The sequence below is a fragment of the Telopea speciosissima genome, chromosome 6, assembly GCF_018873765.1.
Source record: "Telopea speciosissima isolate NSW1024214 ecotype Mountain lineage chromosome 6, Tspe_v1, whole genome shotgun sequence".
Taxonomy (NCBI): Eukaryota; Viridiplantae; Streptophyta; class Magnoliopsida; order Proteales; family Proteaceae; genus Telopea; species Telopea speciosissima.
Genome location: NC_057921.1, coordinates 58,468,142 through 58,478,028, shown reverse-complemented (window position 1 = coordinate 58,478,028; position 9,887 = coordinate 58,468,142). Strand labels below are relative to the sequence as shown.

General features: G+C 37.4%; 2 protein-coding genes across 3 annotated transcripts; one reads left to right on the top strand and one right to left on the bottom strand.

The window, feature by feature from the left end:
• Positions 1-4,298: 4,298 nt before the first annotated feature.
• On the bottom strand, positions 4,299-6,695 carry LOC122664333. Of its 2 annotated transcripts, XM_043860108.1 has the most exons (3): positions 6,613-6,690; positions 6,063-6,070; positions 4,299-5,747 (listed from the first exon to the last, which is right to left on the bottom strand). In XM_043860108.1, the coding sequence occupies exon 3, from the start codon at positions 5,686-5,688 to the stop codon at positions 4,720-4,722; it is 969 nt and encodes a 322-aa protein (XP_043716043.1). In that variant the 5' UTR covers positions 5,689-5,747; positions 6,063-6,070; positions 6,613-6,690; the 3' UTR covers positions 4,299-4,719. The 2 variants fall into 2 exon arrangements, with proteins under 2 accessions (XP_043716043.1, XP_043716044.1); XM_043860109.1 differs by lacking the exon at positions 6,063-6,070 and having other exon boundaries at positions 4,299-5,748; positions 6,674-6,695.
• Positions 6,696-8,236: 1,541 nt separating this feature from the next.
• LOC122664335 (peroxisomal membrane protein 11-4) lies at positions 8,237-9,140 on the top strand. The gene has a single exon (XM_043860112.1). The coding sequence runs from the start codon at positions 8,283-8,285 to the stop codon at positions 8,988-8,990; it is 708 nt and encodes a 235-aa protein (XP_043716047.1). The 5' UTR covers positions 8,237-8,282; the 3' UTR covers positions 8,991-9,140.
• Positions 9,141-9,887: the final 747 nt, after the last annotated feature.

The following is a 9,887-nucleotide window of genomic DNA, read 5'->3' as shown; positions in this document are numbered from 1 at the left end:
CAAGAACAAGCAAATAATTGAGGAATATGATAAAACGCGAAAAATGAGAGCTTGATTGGGCGGCGGGGGTAAAACCGAGGAAGATTGGAGATTGGCGGAGAATCCAGGGGTACTTAGGGTTTGATCAGAAAATATTGGGCGAGTAGGAAAATAATAATATCCAGATCGAAATCTAAAATTACTTAGCTTACTTATATTATTATTGAAAATTGAGAAAAGAAAACCTCTTTCTTATCTTTCCTCGGTGCATGGAAGGAGGAGGAGGTAAGGCTAAGGGTGTCATTTGGCTCGGTTTGATTATTCTGTCCAATTTATATTTTGATAAAATGAAATAAAAAATAAAATCGAATAGAAATCAATAAAAATCAAAGTCGTTTTGTATTAGGTCCGATTTTACCAAAAAAAATTATTTGATTTTTGTTATTCAGTTCATAACCCATAACCGGTTTACATATGGTTTGTAGTATCGATTTTGAAAAACGGTAACGAAGACAAACTTAACTTTTCAAACTCTATAAGTACATCCATTTCCCCTACTCATCTTGTTTCTCGCACCTATGTGATTTCCCAAAAAAAAAAAAAAATCCCATCTTCACTCGTTCTTCTTTTCTTTTCATATTTCTTGTTTTTTCTATTAGTTTTTTTTCTTCACTCTTCTATGATAACACAAACTATTTCTCCGTCTTGAGCACTTGGTAGCTGTTAGCAATGGTCAAAGTGAGTCTATTCATGTCAAACACTCCATTCTAGTGCTACCCAAACTGGACAAGCTTACACTTTCCCATTTCAACGGCATTAATGGTGAACTGAAATCGCTTCTTGAAGACGTGAGAAGCAAAAGTCCAGAGAATGGCTCACTTGTTGTGTGTTTTGGGGAGATTTTAATTGACTTTGTTCCAACTGTTAGTAGAGCTTCCCTAGCTTCCCTTGCAAAAGCATCGACAATTAAGAAGGCTTACGGCGAAGCTCCTGCACATGTTGTTGGGATTTCAAGACTTGATGGATTATCAACATTTATTGTCAAGGAAGGTGAGCGTGAGTTCATGTTTTTCCGTCAATCATTTGATCAAACTTTTCCATATGATCTAGATCGATTTGTCCTCAAGGACAATGACAATTTCATGGGGGAGGAATTTGTTACGTACTTATGGCATGGGCAACTTCTTGATATGGGATGGAAGTGACGTAAGATATTTAGTATCCATTATTTAGTTATGAGTTTGAATATGTAGTTAATTGTAGTTATTGTATTAGGAATAGAATGTTAATGTGTACCGAGTACTAAAACCGTTTCTGTACTGAATTATCGATACTGAACTGCATCGAATAAATTCGCTACAATATCGGTATGGGAAATATGTACCAAGTCAGTATTTGGTCCGGTATAGATATGGGCCATAATACTGAAAATACACCATACTAAACCAATACCAATACCTGTTGTAATTTGTATCAAATAATATCGAACCTATTCGATACGGTATCGGTATGAGATACTTTTACTGAATCGGTCTTCGATACAGTATCAATATTGATATGGGGCATATGTGCAGTGTAATAAACCAAAACTGTATTGGTATCACGAAGCTATATGAATTGACATCCTAAATTAGGAAATTAATGGGAGTTATCATGGATCAAACGTGGGAAGTGAGAAGAGAGTTATTGTATTAGTTGATAATTACTTGAAGATGTAACTATTTAATATGAGGTATTTGAAAGGAAATAAAAGATTTGAATCATAATTATTCTCTTATGAGAAGTGAGGCTCGACTACCTCCTAATCAGCCAAGTAAATCCCTAAAATCTCTTCTTTCTATCTCCCTACTTTCTCTCTCTCGATAATTGAGGGTGGCTATCTCCTAATTTAGTCAATAATTCTTTCAATCATTCCCTATTTTCTCTCTTTCTCTCCTATTATCTCTCTTTTTCTTTCATCTCTTCTCTCTTTCATCAGGGCACGCATCAACTAGTATCAGAGCTAAGGATGGATCAAAGGGTCGAGAAATTGGAAAGCTATGTGAGTTCACTTCACAAAGGGCAACAACAAATCATTGAGAAACTTACCTAAATTACGTAAAAACTTACCAAGATATTTGACAAACTTGAATCTCGTACGTTAGCCAACGATCTCGGAATGAAAGAATCCTCAAAGGAGATGAAGAGATCACGAGAAAAGATGGTAGCCAATGCAATTGAGCTACTGCAACTGAAGCAACACCAACAAAGAAGAAAAGAAGAAAGAAAAGAATTCAAATGAATGTCGATCATGCATCACGATCTTCAAAGTATCAATCTCTAAAGCTTCAAATTCTGTGAAGGGTCATGCAAAAGCCTATGAAGAAGATATTACAAAAAAAAATGTGTTGTCATCCCCTACGACAATGTCTGTATATCGTGAGATGGTCATCACTCAAAACAATCCTGCTCTTTTTGTTTCATTATTTCGAGAGATAACATTCAAGAAAGTCCTGTTCTTTTTGTTTCATTATTTGGGGTTTGTCTTATTAAGATATGAGAATTTGGTGGACTCTTATCTTGCTTAATTTCATTGTCTTTGAGGATAAGGAAGATTTCAAGGAACAAGGGAATGTTACAGTTATGGGGTATGAGGTGTAATTCGATTATTCAAAGAGAGTATTATGTAAAGTGTTTTAGGAGGTTATGAGTTACGTACAAGTCAGTAGTGGAGAGAAGTTACAGGAGTGGGTAATTATTAGTAGTTATCTCAACTGAATTGTTCTTTTAATAGTTTAATGTACGCTGAATGGAAGGATCTTGAAAATTCCAAAACTACCTTTAAACGATGAGGTAGGTTTTCTTACTCAAGCCAAGACGTCCGATTTTATCCTTAAAGACCCCAAACCCCCTATCTTCTCTCCACCCATATCCGTGCACGCATCACATTGCTTCAAGATAAGGGCATACTCAGATGAAAAATGTCATGTAAGCACTGGTAGCTCCTCTAGTGAAATTCTTCGAAGAACTTCCACTTGACCTCCTGATAAAAACTTTAAAGCAGATAAACAGTGAAACAGAATTTAAGCTTTTCAACTGTAGCAAGGAAACATGTCTCTAAGGAGAACAAGAGCTCCACCTTTTGTATTTTACTTGCATTTGCTTTACATTAAAGAGATACAAGAACCAGCACACGAGTTAAAATTTCTATTACCAACTCGGCTGGCAAAGAATAAATGGATGGATTAGCTGTTTTGTTGCTTTTGTCATTATCTTGGATCGCCCCATTTAGAAAGAGAGAGAGAGACTACCCTTTTTGTCAAACTAAAAATATAACATTATCTATTTTCGAATTTGTCAAACTTAGCATTTGATTTTATTTTCAGTCAAACCCATCAATAAACTCACAAAATCCTTCAAATTATATCTTGACTAAACCCAGGTACTCTAGACTTTCCCTCATTTTCGTCTCAGAGCATCTTAAGTCTCCCATTTCAAAAAAAAAATTCCATTATTGACTCATTCTTCATCGAACCCTGCAGAGCAATTTAACCACAATGGAATGTGCATTATCTTTGCTTTACTAAGGGCATACCCAATGCACGAGGTTCCCTCCACTATGGGGCCTGGGAGGGTCATTATGTACACAGTTTACTCCTGCTTTCGCAGAGAGACTGTTTATTTTACTGAATTACATGAAATTTGACCCAATTTCAGATAAACATGAAACTCATTATGTACACAGTTTATTCCTGCTTTTGCAGGGAGACTGTTTTCAGATTCTGTTTATTTTACTGAATTACATGAAATTTGACCCAATTTCAGATAAACATGAAACTCCTTTTGCCAGTTGGCTGTGTGTTAATAGGGACATCGAATTTTGAAAAATATATTAATAAATAAAAGGATCAACAGCAACCAAATGGACCTGCTTTCCACACTTGTAACAGTGCATAGATGACTGTAAGCCCTCTACTGGCTGATCCATTTGATATGAAGTCCAAAATTTCCCCAAAATCCACCAAGTGTGATTGTAGAGGCAAACAATTTAAATTGTCAAGACAATTGCATTCTTAAGGAAGATCTCTTCAAACACTCAGCAGACCATTTGAGCATAACCCATTCAATCCTACCACCCTGAATACTTCCATTTAATGGTATTGTTTGCATCCTGTATCTTCAGAAAAAAAGTCTCTCAGATACCAGTACATATGATGCCTGGAAGGAGGATTGGGGACTTCAGTAAACCAATAGCTAAAGGATTTATGTGGGTTCTTCCCCTTTGCTTTAGCATTTCTATGGTATGATACCAAGTGAAAGGAAAAACCTGCAACATAGAAATTCTTGATCATAGTGAGCTTTTATTGATAATAATCAAAGCAAAGAGGAAGCAATAATCTCTAGGGAGATTCTGGATACCCAGTATTTATAATAGAAAATCCAAGCTGGCCTGTAACATGGCACAATCAAGAGAGGAGATCAGCACGAGGATCGTAATCTTCCCAACCCTAGATGCTCAAATTCCCCATATTTACTACACAGCCTATGATCCAGAATGAAGTAGTTTCACACAGTTAATAGAAAACTCAGAGCCTTAGCAACTTCAACATGTTCTTTGTACCAATTCTTGAATTCTAAATGTATACATTGTTCAATTGTACACTAAAAGATGCAGCCATGAAACCAGAATCCTGCACTGAGTCTTTCCCATGGCTAGAGAGCTAAAAACATATATCTACAATTGATGGGATGGAATGGAGCTCAAGGTTGTTTGCGAACTCGAGCAGTGAATCCAGCAAACCAGGCAACCCTCATTAACTGCATCCCAAGGACCAGCACCCACCATGAAACCAGCCCTCTAATTGTATGCACAACCCATGCAGATGTACCAAGTTCTGCCGCCAACTTCAACCCCCTCATCAGCTGCAACAACCGATAGGCCTCGTAAACAATTGGGGTAACAAGCCACACTGTTGATTTCCAGTGCCATGTCAGCATCTCTGTCAACATTTGTATAGACAGAAGCAGAAGGTAGGGACCCAAAAGTACAGCAAAAGAGATAAATGACAGTTGTGGTTCTATAATGCCTTTGTGCGTAGCCAAGAGCATTGACAGTGGGATGACAAAGCCAACTACGCTTGCAACCATGTTCCAGAATCTGTAACTAAGAGGAGCTTCACTTTTGCAGGTTTCAGTTGGCTCCCTAGGTAGAGCACATGCATCAGCCATCAGGAGAAACAAGGTTGCACCAATGTTAAAGATACAATCAAGCCCCACTAAGGAAAGAAAGCTGGCTATGTTAGGACCAAGAAATACAGATGACAAAGGTAACCATAGTGTGGGTACCATGCCTGTGGTAAGCAACACAAAAGGACCCAGAAGCCATATAGGCCATTTAAGAAGTTGGGGCAAGGATAGCTGATCACTTGCATTTACAATACCAGGAGCTGGAATTTGAGCTGTGTCTTTAGCATTCATAGATTCAAATATGTTACTACTTCCTTTCAAGAAGCTCTCATCTGTATCTTCAGTAAGAGAATATGTGATGGGGGAAGGTTCCCAGGGAGTCAATTTGGTGCAACAAATAGGGGCATGTTTGAGACGAATACGAGAAAAGGTGAACCCATGTAGTGGTCTTGGAGCTTTCAACAATCCCAGGCTTTGCAGACGGAACTGTGAACCAGGAGCTGTTGCAATGGTTGGTGGTGACCACCCCAAAGATGCCATCATCTGGTTTAAGATTTAAAGAATTTCAATAATGTTGGGTGGAAGTGACAATCGTCATTTTGCAAAACAGCTGTTAAGAATAATCTTCTGCTCCCAGGTACAAGTGGTATCTCAAAATCATTAAAATTTTTCCTATATACAAACAACAATAGAAATTTCTCACAAAAATTCCTTTCAAAGCTTCATATAGGAGAAAAAGCTAAATATATGCAAAGTAAGTATGATAGCCAATCCCACCATATGTTAGACCACTCCACCAAAGTAAGGCAAAGGCTTTGTCTTGACTCCTGAAAAGCATACGCATGGTGTTCCTCATTGTAAGTTCTCCAACAGCATTAAAATTTCTAAATAAGACCCATACATCTCTCCAGTGGACGATCATAAAGTAAAAGGAGGAGGGGGGGGGGAATAGGGAAACATTCTGGACCCTGCAACCATTAATGGTTATTGGTTGCAGGGTTTGAATTTCTGTATAGAGACTTTGTAACTAAATATTAAGGAAATTCTCATATAATAGAGACTTGAATTAAATCAAGTGCCCTAAAGGCAGGCAGATCCATATAGGATAATTTGAAATCTGGAAATTCTGCATAATGGATGAAAAATCCATGATACGCTTTAGTTTACATGTAAGGCAACAATTTTCTGCCTGCAACATGCCTTTGAAGGTTCTCTTTCTTCTATAACCTCAATAAAACGATTGAAATAGATTCCAGAATTTAACTAGCAATAAATTGTTTAAGAATCTTATCTCAATCAGAGCGGACAAACTAAGAACAAAATTTCAGAAAAAACCTAGCACAGGTGCACAAGGGGAAACAAAAGATTAGGGAGGGAACCAAAATTATGCACTGGAATATAACGAAATCGGAATTACCTATTTTAAAGAACGATCAAATAATTGATACTTCGATGCCTATATGGGCGTACATGGAAAATTGAAATTCGGGAACAAACGGATCGAAGCTCTGGTTTGTTTGATTAGCTTCCAGCTTCCACGAGTGACGAACGACAGTTGGTCAACGGAGTGGTGACGTCCAAACTTATGTTTTTGGAGGCGGAGATTTGCTGGGCATAAGAGAGAGAGAGCGTACACTATTTGGGACATCCATGGACGTTGTTGTGAGAATTCATTGGGTACAGCCAATTCAGAGTACGAAGTCTACTCTCTACACAGATTCAGTATTATACCCATTGGATTCGAGAAGGACTTGGCTCAAGGATGGGGCCATCATCCGATTGGAATCTCCTCTACATCCAATCCCACTTTGTCTGCCCTCATCACTCGTTGAAATGAATAGTAAACATAAACCAACAGTTAATAAATCAAGGAAATCTTATTGTAACTCGTACATTGTTCTTACCAAAAAAAAAAAAACTTGTAAATTGTAACCCAGTTTTTGAAAAAAGAAAACCGTAATATTCTTTTGTTTTTTCTCTTTTAAAATTTAAATAAATATAATATATATTGTTTTAAAGAAAGTAAATCCTATCATTTCACATAAATAGACTTAAATATTGTATTAAATATTATATTAAATAATTTTTTATTTTTAAAATTATTTTTTATTTCTACATTAAATATGTATTATACAATTTTTGAAAATAAGACAATGGACAATTAAAAGAAGGGATGAGAAAAATAAAGAAGGTGCTAGGGTACGGTATGTAGCTTGACACTGTTTTTTTCCCCCAAAAGAAGGTTACAACTTCTTTGTTCACCACTTCGGTGACAAAAAGTTACATACATTAAACCCAAATTTTTTTTGCTAAGTAAGCAAATGTTCTTTTAAGGCTCCTCTTAGCCCAAGAAATTACCATGCCTTTTTTGTATAGACACAAGCTGGGGTAAAATGATCGCACCTGTTGATGCTTCCCCCTCCAGCATTGGAGAATGGATCATCTGCAAGTATCAACAGGTGAACATACATGTGAGAGCCAACCACTTGTCCTATTTTTGCTCTTTACAAGGGGAGGAGGTATTTTTATGGAAACAAAATTAAAATATGACTGACTCTCACATGTATGTTCACCTGTGCAGAGGAACCGAACTCCCTGCATTAGCGCAGAAACCACGCTCCCGAACAGAGAACGTGTTCCCTTTTTCTAAAGTGTATCATTATGTAACTCAAGGCTCAACCTCTCATGTATAATTTACACTTCTTTTGTTATTTGTAATATATTGTACATTGGATATTACTGACCATTGGATCAAAAATATTTTTCCGTATAATTGAAAGTTATGCCATATCAATAGTATCCCCCACCCCCTCCCTCCAGTTTCAATTTATGGTCCAGATGGAGCTTACGGACCTACAACATTCTCCACAGGCATATATTTCCAAGGACACTCACACAAGAGAGTCTCATGAGATACATGGTGGGTGTTTTTCCAAAAGAATTCTCCAAACAGTGATAGATTTTATTTTTAAGTCTCTTTTTCTCTTCCACAAGTCCCAAAGAGAAGTATAGCTTGCTGGATTATCCAAGTTCTAATAATTTCTGTGGCGCTCCTTAATTGTAATGCATATACCCACTGCCCTTACCATCCCTCTAAACCAGTAGGCTCTATCTCTTCATTCCTCATAGCTTCAGCCATGAATGACACAGTAGATAAGCTTGTTGTCTTCCTAGCAAAGAGAGATGGCATAGACAAGCTAGTCAAGACTTTTCAGTATGTCTCTAAGCTTGTTCATTGGCACGTTGAGACTACCCACCCAGACATTGCTCAAAGATTCAAACAGTGGGAGGTATCATCTGGACTCGGTCGTAAAGCTTTTCGAACAGGTCGTTTCCTCACTGGCTTCAATGGTCTCCGCCGAAACCCAGGCTCTACCCCAACCTTCCGTTTCCTTGCTGTTCTTGCTAATGCTGGAGAGATGGTCTACTTCTTCTTCGATCACTTCCTATGGTTGTCGAGAATTGGAGCGATAGATACAGGGCTAGCCACGAAGATGAGCTTCATTTCAGCCTTTGGAGAGTCTTTGGGTTATGTATTCTTCATCATATCTGACTTCATTATCATCAAACAGGGAATTGAGGCACAACGAAGGCTCCTTCTGCAGCCACCTGCAGGGTCAAAAGAAGGAAACATTACAGAGAAAGATATGAAGACAGAGGAAATTTTAAGGAAGATCAGAGCTGATAGGGTGATGAGGTTGATGGCTGTGGCTGCCAATGTTGCTGATCTAATTATTGCATTGGCAGACATTGAGCCTAATCCATTCTGCAACCATGCTGTCTCACTGGGTATTAGTGGGTTAGTCTCTGCATGGGCTGGTTGGTATAGAAACTGGCCTTCTTGAAGTAACCCAATGGTCTTGACATGATGAGCTGAGGGCCTGAGGCTAGGGGGAAGAAATCTGAAGCATATCTACCAAAGAAATTGTGGGTGTTTTTATACTATTGATACCATGCTAATTCAGCTTGTAAGATTTGTAAGCAACTGTTCGTAATCTGAAACCATAGAAAATTCAGTCTGATGTGTTTTCCACAAAAAAAAAAGAAGAGACATTGATAGGAGTCTATTAGTAATACACATCTTCTGAGGACTAAACCTACAAATTTGGTTATGTATTAGGCATGTCATTATCTATTACAGGATCTACTATATCAGGCAAACATAATGCACAAATTGTTATTCTTTACCTGCTTTAACTGCCATTGATGAATTTCAGTGTTTTTCCTCCATTATAAGAAAACAAATTATTACACAGAATAGAGGTTCTTATGATAAAAGACGAAAAGTTCAACTATCTTTCGCTTTGAAGTACAGAGAGTGAATGGAAATATATACTTTTAATTTTCATTATGTGAAGAAAAACATATTGCTTTGTCAATCAAATGACTAGTAGAGTAGTAGATTGGCATATCAACTAAGTAAAAATGTCACATTAAGTTCATATTCCTCTCTGACTGATAAATCAATAAAGAAAAAAGATTGATCCTTAGGCTTCAAGCAGAGCACTAACTTACTTCAGTATTGAGATACATTACAAATGAAGCTAATATCTTCTTCAGCTCTTCTATCTGCCTTACAAGTTCTATCAAAACTTCTGTTTTTTTTTCCGGGGGGGGGGGGGGGTTTGTTGAAGAGAATTCAGGAAAGAGGAAGAAAAGAAAGAAAACTACAAGATAATTTAGCTTAAATCCCCAATGGTTTGGACCATTAAATTTTGAGAGCTACCATCTTGAGGTCCTTA